Source organism: Populus trichocarpa, chromosome 6 (assembly GCF_000002775.5).
Source record: "Populus trichocarpa isolate Nisqually-1 chromosome 6, P.trichocarpa_v4.1, whole genome shotgun sequence".
Lineage (NCBI taxonomy): Eukaryota > Viridiplantae > Streptophyta > Magnoliopsida > Malpighiales > Salicaceae > Populus > Populus trichocarpa.
The window spans coordinates 9,150,209-9,168,774 of record NC_037290.2 but is presented as its reverse complement, the minus strand read 5'-3'; the positions used below and the strand labels follow the sequence as shown (position 1 = coordinate 9,168,774).

Genomic DNA, 18,566 nt, shown 5'->3' with positions numbered 1-18,566 from the left:
ACCTAACTATTCTAAAACCAAAATATATTTTATTATATTTCATATTTTTTTTACCTTAATACTAGGAATACGTCTAACATATAAGTTTGTAAATCTTGATATTAAAAATAAACATATTGATTTTTTTTGTGTTTTTGAAATTTAGACCAAATTCTAATAGAAATTTACAAACTAGTTTTAAAATTCATTAATTGATTTTTCTTAAAAATACTAAAGAAAACATTTTTTATTTTACAAAAATATGCATGGAAATTATCTTAGAATTTGGCCATATACAATTTTAATCATAAATATATTTCTATTAAAAAAGGATTTTTGTTGTTTTTCTATTTAAAAAAACTAATTTATTTAATACCAAAAAATGTCTTACATATAAGTTAAAAATTCCAAATATTATATATAAAATGGTAAAAATGGTGTAAAAAACCTAAAATTAATTGCAAAATGATCTTTCAAAAATCTAAAAATTAATTAAAATTAAACTAAAGCGTGTAGCAAAAAAAAAAGGGTTGTGAAAAATGTGTGAGGGTGTGTTTTCCAAACATGCTTTAGCTGGAAAAAACAAGTTTAAAAATTATTGTAAGACTTGTTTGTCAAACACACTTTAAAGATCAAAAAAAGATTTTTCTCTTTTACAAGTTTTGGCTTTGCCAAACGCGGTCTTAGGCCTTAAAAGCTCAGTCCAAACACATAGACTAGGCTTCCTAAACTGGCCCGAGACCCAGAAACATGACTCACGATCAAAATAGAGTTGCAAAGATCAAATGATGTTTTTGTTATTGAACACAAAGAACATTATAAGAACCCAAAAATCAAATTAAAGCTAAAGACCAAGTTGTATCGAATCACAAGCACAAAGAGCTAGACCATGTAAGTTTAAAGATAAAAGACTCATTCAAAGGGAACAATATGCCAGATAATCTAAGAATTGAACCCAACAACCTAAAACATAAACTCAGGTCTTCGAAGAGATTAAGGAACACTCATATATATGCTTAGGCTTCGACCAAAACACACAAGGCAAGCTAATAACTTTAGCTTGCAAGAAATAAAAAAGGCAACCTTTGAACACCAAACCTAGAAACCCACAAACCTATAAAACTCAAACATTGTCTTAAACCCAAAAAATAGCCAAAACCTAGAAAAATAGCCTAAACTCAGCATCCTTAACTCTAACACACTCATACTGATTTGCTTGAACTATTAAAGCCTCAAGAAAACAAAGAAAGAATGCAATGCAACAATTAAACCAACAAAGACCACAGAACTTCAAAATAGATTGCTTCAACACATTATACAATTATATTGATTCTAACACTCATTTTTATTCAACATTATCATCAATATGGATTGAGTAAACACAACATTTAACCCATAACATCTGATGGTCACAATTTTGACAAATCATGCTTATCAACTCATATACTTTCAATCAACCCAATTTTCATTGACTAATCTAACCATAAAAACGGACTTGAATGTCATTTAAATAGACCATTAACCTTACATTAACAACCTACCATATCTTAAAACCACAAGCTATGCATCCACCACCACATTGAACATACATTCATCAAAACATGCATGTTACTTCAAACCATGATCAAACACATCAAAACACACACATTGTTCATCAAACCAACTACTACATATAGTGGATAAACATTAAACATTCAAGTAAAGATTTAAAGGGAATTAAGAAGGGGTGTACCCATTAAGTTATACCATCTTCTTAAGGGTAAATAGTATATCTTTTGGTTAAAATTCAACCTTCTTCTCTAAATGTTCTTGCTCCTTTTTCTTCTTGTTCCCATCATCTTTTAGCCTTTGTTCCTCTACTCCTTTTCTCTTCTTTTCTTCTTGTCTCTTTTTTTTTCTTACTATCATTCTTTCTTTCTTTTATGGACTTTTATCCTTTCGATTTCTCCTCTTTTTATGGAAAGGCACTCCTTTGATAGGCTGAAGCAAAATTAGAAAGTTATAAAACCACCTATTATTTCGATGGTGTTTTTCTAAAGATAGGTTGTTATGGAAGATTCTCCCGCTCTATCTCTTTTATAACCTTCCTTGATAGCTATGGTGCATGGTTTTTTTTTTTTGCTTTTTGTGCAATGAACCTTACTAAGAGAAAACAACCACAAAGTTGACTCTTTTATGATTGACTCTCTTTTCAATCAAAGCTAACTAAAGCTAATTGGGAAGGGTATATTGATGAATTAATCATGGAGATTGAGATGTAAACATGTTGTCAAAGGACCCAAAACATGGCGTCCTTGCTTCACAGTTTTGACTGGGAGATTAGCAGCGGTACCAATCCAGAGACCTTGGACTAGAGGTGATCATTTTCGGTTCGGTTCGGTTTTTACATAAAAAAATGAACCAAACCGACATTATTAATTTTAAGATTTTAAAACCGAAACCGGTTCAAACCGACTGGTTTCGGTTCGGTTCGGTTTTTGTTGTTCAAAAACCGGTAAAACCAAAAAGAAAATCTCGGTGCCCAGTGCCCACAAACTCCAAGCAAATTTACAAGAAAATCTCAGTTTCTGTTGTTCACGAAAACAGATCTGCCTAGTGCCCACAAACTACAAGCAAATCTCGATGTCCGGTGCCTACAAATTACAAGCAAATCTCGGTTTCTGTTGTTCAAGAACACAGCTCTGCCCACAAACTACAAGCAAATTATAACATAATAATAATAAAAAAAAAACAAAAACCCACAAGATGCAGACTGCAGAGATGGACTTGAAATGGAGTTAGAATTTTAATCATCAAAAAGTCGTCTCTTTTTTTATTTGTCCATATAGTTTGATTAAAGTAAATATTGATGCAAGGGTGAACTTAAAGAGATGAGATGAGAGATAGAGAGAAAAGAAGGAGGGGCTACGGGGAGATGAGAGGCATGATGGAGAAAAAAAGGGAAAAGGGAGGGGGGGCGTCAACTGCACTTTAGGTCTAGGGTTTTTTCTATTTATACTTGGTTTTTTTTTTAAATGCTGGAATGGTTGAACCGGTTCGGTTCGATTCGGTTCAATCGGTTTCAGACTTTGGAAACCGAAACCGAACCGAACCGGAATTTTTTAATGATTTTTTAATCTGTTAATTCGGGTTTTTTTTTTCGGTTCGGTTTTTGCGGTTATTTTTTTTTCCAGTTTTTTCGATTTATTCGGTTTATCGGTTTTTTTGCTCGCCCCTACCTTGGACATGAACTGGTGGATGGGAATAACGGTGCGGAAGCTTGTTCCTTTATATGCAATACCAAGAAAGATATCTCCCATAAATTGATAATCAACAGAGTTGAAGTTCTGCACATCTGATGGTGGAATATGTGCCTTGAGTGGTCTAGAGCAACCAAAAAAAAAAAGGATTTGTGATAGTGTTGTCAACAAGTATTTTCTGTTAAGCATCATGATTTTGGCTTGTTTCTCCTAGTGTCTTGCATGACCGTATAACGCTCTTGGCTGAATTCTGAGGTCGATGTTCAATAAGAAGATAATCCATTCCTGTTATGAGTATGGTGCAGAACTGCAACTAAAGAACATATACTGTTTGATTATCTTAAATTTCATTACATGTGCTAAATGTTAGCCGGCGAAGTTCCCAGTGATGAACAGTGATCCCAATCAGGGATTCTATGGTTCAGAGGCACAAGAGGACTGTCTGTTCTAATTTACTAATGGCAAAGACCGACTTGCTAGTTAAAAGACACGTTCTTGCATACTGGGATGCATCTTCTGTTTCTTTAGGGTTTTTAGGCTGTACTGATCTTTGGGTTTTGCCAAGCTGCTAGTTAGTTTCCTCTACCTTACCTGTCAACATCTGCTGTTCTATTTCTAATTACTTTTTCATTAAAAGCTAGTTAGTTAATAAATGTGCTGTAATCAATGAAATTTAAGATAAAAAGTTCTCAACGACCTCCTTAATTAATCTAATTATGATGTCCCATGAATCATGCGCCTGTAGGATGATAACCTAGACTCTTCATGTATTTTCTGCATTCACCGTGCACTTCTCATGGAGTCTCTGCCTATCAGCACCAACTACTGGTTAAATTAATAATCAGGGCATTCAAAGAATATTACTGCATTATTTAATATGTTCAGGCAAGCTGTCATGATCCATAATTATTGGGGACGTTCACCAGATGAATCATGTTGCTGCTTGAAATGTTATCCTCTACACAAATAAATAATGTATGAACAAGCATGCATTTCTTTTTAACACCGACAGTTTAAAGCAGAACAAAGAAAGGAAACCGTGTCATAGCACAATACCATAGCTCCAGCCATGGTACAGTGCGAACAAAGGATTTATAGAGGGACTGCAGCATCTTCCAGTTATTATAAAGCTTTAACTAACAAGAGAGCCTTATTATAAGGTTACTTTGGGCTCATCTAAACACAGTTTGTCTAACCAAACAAGCTCGATGTGGTATTTGGGGTGTCAAAGCAAGCTTTACCCCTTTATTCCAGATTTAGAAATCCAGGTGCCAAACATTTTTCATAGCTTCAGACCCTTTCTGTTATTCATGGCATTATTCTATCCTGAATCGCCCATCTCAGAAGACACCCTCAGACAAATGATTAATGTGAATACTATATTTCAATTTACAATAGCAAATAGAAGAAACCTTAATATAAGTTCCCATGATCATAGGACAATCCAAGTAATTGGACCACCAAATCTTTTGATGATATGGAAACAAAAAGTTTTTTGCATATAAATTAGGGGAACAAAGAAGAAAACTAAACACAGAAAATGGAGAGCGCCTGGAATTTACTTGCCGGGTAGGGTCTTTTCTCCGCTGAAACAGAGAAAATTGAGAGTTGATACCAAACAACAACAACCGGGGCCCCCGGCATGGCCAGTCTTTGGTAACATCTTTGACCTCGGAGCCATTCCACACCAGACATTGTACAAGCTCAAAGAAAAGTATGGTCCTGTAATTTGGCTAAAACTTGGATACACAAACACCTTGGTGATACAGTCTGCCGAGACTGCTGCAGGATTATTCAAGAATCATGACCTTGCTTTCAGCGATCGCAAAGTCCTTCTTGTGTTTACAGCTCATAATTACTACCAAGGATCACTGGCACTAGGTTGGTATGGCCCAAACTGGCGCATGCTCCAGCGTCTCTGCTCAACAAAGCCCATGATAAATTGATAACCAAGCAAATCGATCAGACAGCTGTCCTCCGACAGAAATGCATTGATGACATGATAAGGTATATTGAAGAGGATGTTGCAGAAGCACAAGCACAGGGAGAGTCGGGGGAAATCAAGGGCGCCCACTACCTCTTCCTTATGACCTTCAATCTAATTGGCAATCTTGTGCTGTCACGGGATCTTGTGAACCCTCGGTCAAAAGATGGCCATAAATTCTATGATGCCATGAACAATGTCATGAAGCGGGCTGGGACACGAAATGTGGCAGAATTCTTAACATTTTTGAAATGGCTGGATCCTCAGGGGATCATGAGGAACATGGTGCAGGACATGAGACAAACCATGAGGATAGTGGAGAAATTTGTGAAGGAGAGGACAGAGGAGTGGAAGTCAGGGAGAAAAAAGACAAACGACTTCCTAGATGCACTATTGGAGCATGAAGGTGACGAAAAAGATGGGCCTGACGTGATCTCAGATCAAAATAGACTAATTATCATACTGGTAAACACGATGCCTTAAATGCAGATTACACATATCAAACCAAAATTTTCATCAAGCTTCTGTGAAGTATGTATCATAAACATTTGTTAACTACATTTAATTCAAAGTTCTTACTCAATGGTGCAGGAAATGTCTTTTGGTGGATCAGAAACTACAAGCACCGCGATGGAATGGGCCATGACAGAGCTATTGCGCAACCCTATGGTGATGGGATGAGCTACAGAAGAGCTTCATCAAGTTGTTGGACCCAAATGAAAGGTTGAGGAAAGCGACATAGATCAACTTCCATATTTGCAGCCAGTGGTTAAGGAAACACTAAGGTTACATCCAGTCATTCCTTTGCTGCTTCCACAAAATACTTTAGAAGATACAAACTTCATGGGGCACCTAATACCCAAAGATACACAAGTTTTTGCGAAAGCATAGGGTATTGGGAGAGACCCAGATTCTTGGGAGGATCCCATGTCTTTCAAGCCTGAGAGATTTCTAGGATCAAACATTGAGTACAGGGGACAGAATTTTGAGTTTATTCCATTTGGATCTGGGAGATGAATTTGTGTGGGCATGTTATTAGCTCATAGGGTAGTTCTCCTTGGTCTAGCCTCTCTGCTGCACTGTTTTGACTGGGAGCTTGGCAGCAATTATGCTCCAGGGACCATAGACGTGAATGAGAGGATGGGACTAACAGTGCAAAAGCTCATACCCTTAAAAGCTAAACCAAAGCAGATAGGGAGAATGATAAATGTCAAATGAGTTTCTGCAAGTTGGGTAACGAGGTCATTTGCATGTGGAATGCGTGTTTTGAATAAATGTCTTCAGCAATAATATCAATAAGAAACAGATGCGGGGATTATATGACAGCTAAGGAGTTTTCTCTACTGACTGTTTTTAATTACTTGCTGCTGCTCATGTTCTCCATAACTAGTGTTCCTGCCAAAAAAAAAAATTAGCATCCTAAATCTATAGCATTGGGAAGGACAAACTGGTCATCAAGATGACCACTTAATCTGTATCCAGCATCTGGCAAAAATTTTAGCACCTGTATTTTATTTCATACTATTCAGCACAGCAGTACGTGAATTGTTCCATTCTTGAACAATGTAATCTAATTTCAGCACTTGCTATAAATTTAAGTAGACTGCTGACACCCTATCTTGCTAATCACATTTCAGGAACACAAATTTCTAATATCATAGACAGATTGAATACATTATTTCTTGCCCTACAGATGGGGGTGTTGATGGAGAAAGTATCGCTGGAGAGAAGGGGAAAAAAAAGACTTCCTATACTTGATCTAAAAATCAAGATTTGGTAGAGTATGCAGACACTTTAGCCTCAAAGATAACTGACTATCTAACATACAGTATGGTCAAATTTCAGGCATTGCTGAAAGAGTGGTAAAATTGCATTTCTCTACATTCTAGACATTCTCATGTTACAATATAGGTTATGCATACATCCAAAAATGAATGAATTTGAAAACCCAGATGCGGAGAGTAGATCAACGTGCTTAGACACAAGAGCATTGATTGATTGATCAAAATGGTACCTTAACAATGTGAGGATGCAGCATTAAGAAGTTGCTTTCTGGGAGTATGGTCTGGTAGCCCAATCCAAATCATTTCATGAACCTGGTCACCTCATCATTTGAGACCTATGAGAACCTGTTCAATCCTGTGCCATATAATATGCATGATGATCCCTTTTTGGCTCATAAAAGGAACTAGCTCTGCAGCCCGGAATCTCTGGCAAGGCTTTTTCATCATGTTCTCCGTGCCAGATGTAGTTCAGACCAACAAGAAGTTCTGTTATTGCAGCCTCAGTCTTTGCTTGATCCGCAAAATGGAGGGTCTGAAACAGGAGTACATTTGTGCTGGAAACCTCATGTGCCCTCTCAAAGTTTTGCTTGGACTGCCATCTTATCATGTTATGAGCCAGTGGAGACAGCCATTCCAATATCTGTGACAAAGCCAGGTTCCACTCTGCTGCAAGTGAAGCATCATATACAAATGGAGCAAGAGATTTGGCATGTGCCTTGAGCCTAGCCTTCAGAGCAGATCTTATAGTTGTGGGTAACATGCCATACAGGTCATCTCTTGTTTCAAAGTCAATCATATGAGTCGATGAAGCTACCTTATCAATTAATATGATCAAATTTGCATAATGGAGAGCTAAAGCAGCAGCACCAAGAGTGGATGAGGGGGCTTTCAACAACCCCTGCTTTGAATTGAATAGAGCTAATTTAGAATAAAATCGGTTGCTGCGTGAAAGAGATTCCATATTTGATTTTTCCATTAGATCAACTTTTTTCATATAGTCACTTGTGAGCCTCAAAGAACCACCAACAACAGAATTGCAGGTCAGCAAAATAGGAGAATCACTTCCACTCATCATGCATTCCTTAAAAGAACCAACATGAGACAATCCTTTTGTTTTCAAGCGAGACTGCTTTCCATGTAGGCTGGATGACTGATGATGAGGTTGAAGCTGTTGCTTGCTTATTTTATACTTCTCAGCAGCCAGTCCTGAAGTCGAACCTGATGTTCCTGTAGGTACTGAAGAGAACCCATGTAGAATATCCTCTGAAGGAAGTATAGAAGATTGCATTAGAACAGAAAAGGAACGGGTCTGAGGAAGACAATCAGGATTCCTCTGTTTGCAATTGCTGTTTCCCTGAGCAGATGGTAGTTGATTGATCTCAAAAACATGCTTGATTCTCTCAAGTATAGTTAAAAGTGATCTTGCCAAAAGACGGACAACATAATCATAGGTTCTAATCCATGGTGACATCTCCCGCAGATTTCTAACTTCCTGTCGCTGCCACATTACTTTCTTCTGAAATTGGAGCAATTTCACACGATCTAAGTCAGCATTGGCCCGCAGTCTCCTAAGAGTTTGTTCAAGTTCTGCAAGAACTTCCAGCTCCTGAGACAATTGCATTGTAACTGCAACAAATTTCTCCATTTTTTTAACTTTCCTCTCCATCTTCTTTAATCTATATTGCCACCCAAACCACTCAAGATTATTCCCAACCGGGTCATTAACAAAACGTTCAAATAGGAGGAAAGGAGGGTCTTTGCACTTCCTCCCAAGCCGAGCCACAGATCTTGCAATTAGCCTGAAATTCTCCAGTATCTCATTTAGTGCAAGATCCATCAGGCAATCATGATCCTCAGCTACAAGCCTTTTAACTCCAACTGAGTTGACAATCTCTTCCCTCAACCTATGGATCTCTCTATCACTCAAATAGTTCCATAAATTAACGACCTTGGACATCAAGCCTGCAACTTCATATGCCAATACTCCAATTGCTTCCTTATCAGTCTCTGCAGAGACTTTTCGTGAATTCCACCTCCAATTAATAAACCACGAGTCAGCTACCATCGCCTGTCCCATCAAATAACATATGTTACAGACAAAATCTCAAAAACAAACTTCAGGGGGTCTACTGATCCCCGTATAACAGGTAGAAGCACATAAACCCGAGACTGATTCGACTACTAAAATCTGCAAGAACTCAACGATATGACAAAGTTTTGTTTCTCAAGAAACTAGTAGAAAGACCAAACCTTAAAGTACAAGATGACTTAAAACTGAGCTATAAGAGAGTTCAGCATCACTAGAAATCAAACATTAAAATCGGCAGCATGTCCCACCTAAACTCAGACTTCAAACAGGCAGACGATTAACTCTAGTACACCACATAAAATATTGGAATTGCCATATCTTCAAAATAACAGAAAGGAAAAGAATATAACAGTAACCATAAGAGAGGAAGTACAGCAAAATTTTGAATCTTGAGTCTATTAATTGATCAGGGTCTCCAAAATAGAAAACAAAATCCATCATTAGAAAACTAATTACTTACTTGGTTTAGTCAAAATAGTTGAGCAATTACTTTCAATAAATCATAAAAATTATTTTCATTTTTAGAATTTAAAAGATTGAGTTTCTTTCACATTTCAGCAACCAAACACAAAAGTTGTATAATTGAAGTCAAAATCTCTTCCACCGACCATATCACATACTTTCATTAAATCACAGTAACTGTTTTAATTGTAATTTTCAATTTACAAACCACATGACTTCCTATAATAAAAGAGAGGGGGGGGGGGGGCGCGGAGGAAAACAGCCTGAGATCTCAAGCTTAAAAATCATCAAAATGAAGAAATGTAAAGAACCCAAAATCCGCCTGAGATCTCAAGCTTAAAAATCATCAAAATGAAGAAATGTAAAGAACCCAAAATCCGAAATTACACAAAGAATCACCAAGCCATCTTGTCAAACTACAGCACAAAAGAACAAGCAAGCATACACTCACCAAAGCAATAATGCTAGGTAGTACCACAAAGGAAGAGCAGGGTGAACAGTGAGGTGGGAGTTTAAAAAAGTAGAAAGCGTGATTAAACCGTACGCCACACCACCATCATATATAGCAATAGCTAAAGCAGAGAGCCAGAAAAAAATGGGTAAACAAACGAAATTCGGTCAATCCGAGGTAGAATAAGAAAAGACGACCATTGATATTTTGTTTTCAGGTTTATGCCTGAGGACTTCTAAGGATTCGCAGTTAGTATATATATATATTCTTTGTTTCTTTTCCGCCCACTACCACCCTCAATAAATTCCTCTGCAACAATTTTAAATAATTTCAACATCAGTATATTTAGAAAATATTTTTAAAAAATAAATATTTAAAAGTGAGTTTCAACATATTTTTTATTAAAATTTAAGTTTTTATTAAAATTTAGAAGTTGAGGTGCAGCTGTGTTTTATTATTTTTTTATTTAAAATTATTTTTTATATTTTTATATTGTTTTGTTGTATTTATTTTAGAAATATTTTTTAAAATAAAAAAATATTATTTTAATAAAAAATATTTTAAAAAATAACAATATCCGACTCCCAGGTCATCAAATTAGTTTAGGTTTCGGGGGAATCCGTAAGGCATATGCACTTTAATTGTACAACTATTCAACACACAATTAGAATATTAAATTAAATAAATACAAATGTGGGAAACAAGATCTTGTCTTCACTTGATATAATCTATGGACTCTCATTCCGCGAAATAAATCTGAAATCCTTTCACATTTTCATGCACGCGCACATAGATTTTAACAATATCATATTACAATTACATTTTGATTGCTCATATGTGGGAAACAAGGTTTTTTTTAAGAGATAAGTTCAATGAAGGTGATTTAAACCTTTAATGATGTTGGAAAAAAGAGATAAAGACTTGGAAAAAAAATTATTTAATTTGATTTTGAGTTTTACAGGCTGATTATAACATGTTTGGTTGTTAAGAATGGGATTTTAGAGTTTTTATTTCATGTTTTTAAGGGAAAACATGTTGAAATTTAGGATTTTGAAATCCAAAAACTCAAACCTTGATTTCTCAGTCACCTTCAATGACCGCAACTATTATAGTAAACGACGAGTCATTTAGTGCCTTAAAAAAAATACAAGGCAAGCTTAGACTTCAAGGCCCAAGCATGCTTGGCCTTTTTTAAAAAGTACAAGCATGCGAGTATAGTTTAGAAGGCCTAACCCCACTTGAGATTTATTTTTGAAGGCTAGGCATGAGAACTTGATCTTGCAAGATAGGCATGGTGGTTTTATCATGTAAAATGCATTATGCTTCCTCTTATATTTCATTGTGGATCAAAAATGTTTTTTTTTTTATTATTATTATTATTTTCATCATCGAAGTTCTGTTCTTTTAGAATGCATCCTTTGTAGCTAAGTTAATGCATATTTTCTTATAATTTGTTATAGAAAGACACAATTGAGAGAAAGATGATCAAAAGTGTAAAACACATAAACTTACATGACTATTATGAACCTTGTATGAAAAGCTTGTTTTGGTCCACGTCCTTTTCTCTCTCTTTTTTGACACAATCCTTTTATTTTTTAAAATTCTATTTTAGTCCAAAACTTTATTTTTTTTATTTTTCAAAACCTAATTTGAGAGAGAAAAGAGAAATTTGTCAAAAAACAATGAAAAAGAGAGAGAAAAAACATTGGTTGACCACATTTTAGCTATAAAAAATATCTTTCTTGGTGTTAGCAGATTCTATTTGACAAGAGAAGTTTTGTTAAGATTTGTTTGCCCTTATTCTTGTTAGAAAAACAAGATCGAGGTTGGGAGATGCATTTTTTCTTCGTTTTGATTTTGTATATATAAACAAGTTTTGGGGTATTTTGAGTTGATTTGTTTGTTTATTAACATCATAAGGATATTTATTAGGTGATTTTAGATGAAAATATGCTCAAAATTGTTTTTTAAGCCAAAAAACACATGTCCAATTTTACCTTTGATTGTTTTTTTTTTATTTGTAAAAAAATTAATTAGAATAGATTAATTTAATGTATATGTGGGATGAGAGATCCAATAGGTATACAACTTTAATTAAGATTGCATAAAATGAATAAATCAAACAATATTTTGTGATTTCTTAATTAGAATATCATTTAATCTTCACTTGATTTATGAATAAGGTTGCAACATTTTTTTTTCCTGATATTAGTAGGTGTTTTTTTTATGCAACCCTTTATGATATTTTTTTTTCTTTGTTTTTATTCAATTTCTTCTCAATACATATTTATTTTTATTATCATTTGATTAAATAAAAAAATTAAATTCAAGAAATAAAGTTATTGAAGACAACCGGGTTCATAGCCTGTGTTTCAAGATCAGATATCTTAATTTATATCTATCTTTTCAACTTTATAATATAATATTTAATAAAATAAATGTTGCTTAATTTTTTCTTAGTTCTCAAATAATATTATAATATTTTCCCGTGTTATGCGTTATTTTTGTGCAACCTTACAAAATCAAGTGCAAAGAAAAAAACAAAACTGTATGTTACAAAGATAAATACTTCTACTGGATTATGATTCCCCACCTACCATGCATATCCATAAATTCTGCAGATGTGAAAACTTAAACAGAGAATCTTTTCTTTTCTTGAAACTAATACATTGATGATTTCTAATTTGATACAATCGTTAGAACAAGAGTTCATAATCCTTACCTGGACATATACATATGTAAGAAAAGGAACAATGGTGAAATCAAATTCATATAATGATGTACCACAAGAGTAGAAATCAAAAAATTACATCACATAACCATTTAGGTGGTGATCTAATGGCAAGAACTTGGGATTAAAAGGTTTACTTTCTCTGTGATCTCAGGTTCGAGCCCTGTGGTTGCTTATATGATGGCCACTGGAGACTTACATGGTCGTTAACTTCAGGAGTCGTGGGATTAGTCGAGGTACGCGCAAGCTGGCCCGGACACCCATGTTAAACCAAAAAAAAATCACATCACACCTGTTACTGCAGAGTTGATTTTTTTGTTTTGACAATTGAAGAATGAACGAAACTTTTCTTTACCGTTTTCTCCTGTAAAGCAAGCCTTGTCGAATAAAAGTCAGATTGCACTTTGATTCTTGCAGTACCCACCTCTCAAACTTGCTCTCTCTTCTCACTTTGAGTCTTCCTTTGCTCTATCTCCCCTCCTTTCTATCGACTAGTCTGTTGTCTTGCCTCCTGTCTTACCTCCTCCTTCCTCTGTAAAGCAGGCCTATTTCCTCTTTTACGTTTCCCCCCTGTGTTCTTTTCCTTTGTGTCTTCCCCACCTTTTTTTAAATCGTTCTCTCCTCTTGTTTCTTTCCTTTCTCCCCTGTCTCAATGCCTCCCTTCCTTTTCTTCTTTTTCTCCCCCCTTTTCCCCCTTTTCTTCTAGCTGCCTCCCTCCACTATTTATAGGAGGGAATTTCATCTAAAATCTTCCTCCATCGTGACTGTCAATCTTTTATGATTGCAGTCCTTGGAGAGGATTTCATCTTGAAATAATGGCCGTTGATCTTTCATGATCTCAAGTCTTTGAAGAGTAGATGAATCTAGACTTAAAAATAGACTAAATGATGGCCACCATCCTCTTTTGATGGATCTTCCCTCTTTCTTTTTTTTGCAAATTGAATTGATAGTTTATTTTTTTAATCTAGATATAGGAGTCTCATTATGTTGAGGAGAAGTTTCAATGCATGTTTGATTTGTCATAATATATTTAAATTCTGTTGATTTAAGAGCAATTATGGCTTTAAGAACCAAATTGGATTATGAAATAAATATAGGGAATTGAAGTTAACAGCTAGAGTAAAAGAGGCTGGTGCACGCGATAGAAAATGAGGGAGGTCTAAAGTGGGCGGTCTTCTCTGGTGATGAAACCTGTATGGAGGCGTGGTTGCGGTTGTTTTTTAAAGTATTTTTTATATTGAAGTGTATTAAAATAATATTTTTTTTATTTTTAAATTTTTTTTAAGATCAGCGTATCAAAATGATTCAAAACATATAAAAAAATTAATTTTTTACCAAAAAATAATTTAATTTTCATGGAATGCGGTTTGCACCACATTCTTAAATAGACACCAAGCCATTTGCGGTAGAGATGGATGCATCATGATGTTATCTTTCATACCAGGTGGTACGTGTAAGTTGATTCACAATGGTGGTTGTTGAAACCTTTTCATTCTTCTCTCTCTCTTTTCCCTTTTTTTTTCTTTGAAATTCATGTTAGCCATTCTAAATTTTAAAGTTATCCCCTTACTTTATTATCATTTTAAATTCAGTCCTCATTCATTTGATTGCTAAATTTTTGCTTATGGTCCTTTTTCATATTTTTTTCAATTTCATCATTCAATTAAAAAACTACAGGTTGTCCTCTTCTATTTATTTTGTTAATTTAGTCCTGATTTTTTAATTGCTATTTTTTTTATTCTTTTGTGAAATTAATTTTTTTTTCAATTTCATCCTTCATTCTAAAAATTTAAAATGTCCTCTTATTTATTTAAATTTCTAATTTGGTCCTCATTCATTTGATTGTTGATTTTTGTTTTAGGTCCTTTTCTAAATTTGAATTTTTTTCCAATCTTATCCTTCAACATAGGGTTGATTAGGAATTGGACTCCATGTTTTTTTCTCAATGGGGTGATCTCGATTTCGTGATCCAAGTTGCAGGTTTAAAAACTTAACTCGAGTTAACATCGTTGTTTTTTTAGGGTTTATGTTTTTTACATTGATTTTCTTTTTCAATTTTATCATTCCATGTTGTTGTTTTTTTTTTAAAGTAGGCTTCATGATTTTCTTTGATTTACATTCTATTCAGTTATTCCAATCTCATCACCTGAATAATGAGTTTGACGAGTTATCCCAGGTTTACTCGAGTTTTTTTGTAGTCATTTTTTTTAATTCTTTTTGTTTTGTCCTTCAACACTGAGTTAATTTATAATTGAGCTTTGTAATTTTCCATGATCTGTCTTCTATTGGGTTATCTCATTCTCATGATCCAGGTCAAGAGGTTTGGCAGGCTTACCTGGTTTGTTGGTGTTTTTTTTTTGTCATTATTTGATTGATTTTTTTTATTTCGCTCTTCTAAATTAGATTTATTGGGAATTGAGCTTCATCATTTATTTTTGTTTGCTTTCTCTTGGTTTATCCCGGTCTAATGAATCGAGTTGCAAATTTGTCATGTTTGCTTAGGTTGACTCAAGTTATTTTTTTTTATTTTATTCTTCCACATTGGATTAGTTTAGAATTTTGCTTTGTTGATTTATTCCTTCTCAATGGCCTTTTTTTTCATATTCTCATGAATTTTTTTTATTCAATCCATTTACTGTAGTTGCATATTTTTTTTATCATCTAATTAAATAATATCAACTTATTTGACTCCATCAGATTTATGACTCGTGTTACGGATTTTTTTAATACGCTTGCTTCACACAAACATCTTTTTTTACACCTTTTTTTTTTCTTGTTCCAACCACAACATAGTATGAGGTCACGGATCTAGTCTTTCACTATATCAGTAAATGGTCATAATTAGATACCCTGTTACTTATAATCTAAAATGTGCGGGGTGAACATTGTGTAGCTGCACTGTTCACCCCCTCATGTTTTACCGTAGATGACATTGTTCACTTTTTTTTTTTAGATTTGCTATAAATTTAAGGGTGAAAAAAATATTAAACCCGGTTGAGTTCACGATTCAAGTTTACCCTAAATAAACTAAAGTGTGTGGGGTGAACATTGTGTAGATGCACCATTCATCCCTTCACGTTTTACTGTGGACGACATTGATAATTTTTTTTATAAGATTTTGCTATAAATTTAAGCGGAAAATATGTAAGGTGAACACTATATAGTCACACTATTCACCCCCTCATATTTTACCGTGGAGGCGTGGATGATATTATTTACTTTTTTATATTTGCTTTAAATTTAAGGGGAAAAATATTAAACTCGGTTGAGTTCATGGTCTGGGTTCACTCTACAAGTTTTATTGTGGACGACACTACTCACTTTTTTTTATTTAAGAAAAAATACTTTCTATTTTTTATTTCTATTTTTTAAAATTAATCTTAATCTTATTTATATTTATATTTATATTTATATTTATATTTATATTTATATCTATATCTATTTTCTCTTTTATGTTATTTAGAAAGTCTATTTGAAATGATGATTATTTTTTAATTATGCATTTAATTTTTAAGGAATTTATTTTGATTAATCTATATTATTTTTTAATCTTTTGTATAGATAAACTTTATTTTTGAAAATAAAAAAAAATATTTTCAAATAATATTTCTAATATGTACACATTATTAACCACTGGGATTGGAGAGCATGTATAAAATATGGTTCTTATGAGTGGTTTAACTAGCATTTTTTTTTTTAATTTTATTCAATTAATTTAATGTGTGTCTATTTTTATTATCGTTTGATTTAATAAAAAATTATTTTAATTAAAAAATTTAGCAAACACAACCGTGTAAATGTCACGTCGACTTGAGAAATTAAATATCTTGATCTATATTTGTCTCTTGATTTTTTCAATTTTTATTTTTAATCATCGTTTATAGTTTTTTTCACTTATTAACATACGTAGTTATCAATTTATTTAATTACATGTATGTATAAATTTCTTGATTTTACTTAAAAAAATTTAAAATACAAAAATATATTAAAAAAACCTATATATAAATTATTTTATTAAAAAAAAACTATCTAACCTGTGGTGAAAGGCAGGTCAAATATTTGGTTATCAAAGAGAAATAAAGAGTTTTGCATAAGGTGGAAAACAGCAACACACTGGAAAACTCTGTTGTTCGAAGTATATATATATACGTTTGTTTGGCTGTACGTAATGATAATTGAACATGCAGTTTCTTTTGCCCGGAGAGGAAGTCGCAACTTTTTATTAGACGTTGTCATTTATATTCATAATTAATTAGTCATCCATGCTTATATATATACACACAATTTCTTTCTTTTTTTTTCTTTCTATTTCATGGTTTAATTACCTATACTTAATTGGAATGTAAAATATATATTTCATGGTGAATTCAGGTTTCTATATATCTAGTTGTCAATCGGTCAGTGGCTAAATAGATATAGAGTAGATCTGATCCAAAGAATTTAACAAATTGCTGCTATACAGCAGCAGGAGGAGGAGTACATGGAATTATGTATCATCCATCACCAAGTCAATGCTCCGACGTCCATCAAACTTGCTCAGTCCACATGTTCCTCAGCTTCAGCTGTCATGGGATCAAGTTTTTCTTTCTTCCCTAATTTCTTTCTTTCCTTTCTTTCTGTGCACGCATGCATGCACTCCAATTAACTTGCATTCTTGCTCGAGCGCAAGCACTTCCACCTAATATGATAGAGATTATTGATATAATTTTCAGTGAGATATTCTTGACTTTTCATGAGTTATATGATCTTAGCGAAACATGAGAATGAGAATTATCTATGGTAGGATGCTTCGAATAATAAGAATGGTAATGAAGAATCAAAGAGATCTTGTTAGAAATGGAAGGAGAGAAGGAAGGAAGACGACTCTTCTATATCACGTTACTCTCAAATGATAGAGATTAATATAAACGTGGATTTAGACTTATAATACTTTAAATACAAATATTTATACTAGTCTAAAAGATAAATACTCTTTAATATTTATACATTAATCTAGTAGGTACTTAGAAGAACCGAAAAAACACTTTGAATGAAAACTTTCAAGTTAATTCAAATACTCCCTTTTAATTTTGAAACTCTCATGATTTTTTAAATTTAAAATGCGATGCAGGAACATCTTATGATAACTTTTAATATCTTTTTTTATTTATTTTTTGACTGTCACATTGCATTCATAATTTTCTAGAACTTTTATTTTCGTCTTGGAAAGATCTCTTTTACATCTTTGTCTTGAGCACTCCTTTCATCGTGGCTAGATAATAACTTCTCATTGCCATTTCTTCAATTTATTTTTCTTTAATTATTGTTTTTGTCTGAACATGGCTGCTCCTAGCTAGCCATATTAATTTCTCCTCTTGTAGAACATCTCTTATGAGCTTTTGTGTTCTATATTTATAGGGAGACATCTAATATATTTAATTTTTATTCATTCATGTCTTACTTATCGAAAGGCTATCACAATCTTTTATATAGAAAAAAAAAACTTGAAAATCCTAATAATACTAAATAATAGAAAAAACTATTCTTTTAATACACACACACCCACACACAAAAACCATAATAATATAAATAAATTAAGAAAAATATTTATTTCTTAAGAAAAAAAACTTTTGCATCATATATCAACATAAGGAGTTCATCCATGTTGAGATATTAAAAAATGCATGGTTGAGGCTTACAAATAATATCACTTTAAAAAAATTGATAATTTATTTGTTATATTTGTAGTCAAAATAGGCACCTGTAATTAATAGCTCTTGTAAATAAAGGTTGTAGTGGCCTAAGAAGAGTTTTGCCTACTCATGTTACCCTCGTGAATTGATTGTAACTGAAAATAAAAGACCGAAA

At 33.4% G+C, this 18,566-nt stretch overlaps 2 protein-coding genes and 1 long non-coding RNA gene across 6 annotated transcripts; 1 reads left to right on the top strand and 2 right to left on the bottom strand.

The window, feature by feature from the left end:
- Positions 1 to 4,574: 4,574 nt before the first annotated feature.
- Positions 4,575 to 10,261, bottom strand: LOC18100080 (uncharacterized). 4 transcript variants are annotated; one of them, XR_002982644.2, is made up of 4 exons: positions 9,989 to 10,247; positions 7,217 to 9,054; positions 5,782 to 6,597; positions 4,575 to 5,136 (listed from the first exon to the last, which is right to left on the bottom strand). XR_002982644.2 is itself a non-coding variant. In XM_024604507.2 (2 exons), exon 2 carries the CDS (start codon positions 9,049 to 9,051, stop codon positions 7,336 to 7,338), a length of 1,716 nt encoding a protein of 571 aa, XP_024460275.1. In that variant the 5' UTR covers positions 9,052 to 9,054; positions 9,989 to 10,247; the 3' UTR covers positions 6,834 to 7,335. The 4 variants fall into 4 exon arrangements, 1 of the variants encoding a protein (XP_024460275.1); XR_002982643.2 differs by having other exon boundaries at positions 4,575 to 6,597; positions 9,989 to 10,261; XR_002982645.2 differs by lacking the exon at positions 5,782 to 6,597.
- LOC18100081 (iridoid oxidase) lies at positions 4,724 to 6,527 on the top strand (the record flags this gene model as incomplete). The annotated part of the gene is given in 3 exon segments (XM_052453646.1): positions 4,724 to 5,167; positions 5,170 to 5,667; positions 5,794 to 6,527. Coding segments are annotated over 3 exon segments (1,569 nt in total), but the record flags the coding sequence as incomplete, so codon positions are not given.
- Positions 10,262 to 12,633: 2,372 nt separating the features above from the next.
- LOC112327844 (uncharacterized) lies at positions 12,634 to 13,702 on the bottom strand. Its single transcript, XR_002982252.2, has 2 exons — positions 13,075 to 13,702; positions 12,634 to 12,966 (listed from the first exon to the last, which is right to left on the bottom strand). It is a non-coding gene; the product is annotated as an uncharacterized LOC112327844 (long non-coding RNA).
- Between the last annotated feature and the right edge of the window lie 4,864 nt (positions 13,703 to 18,566).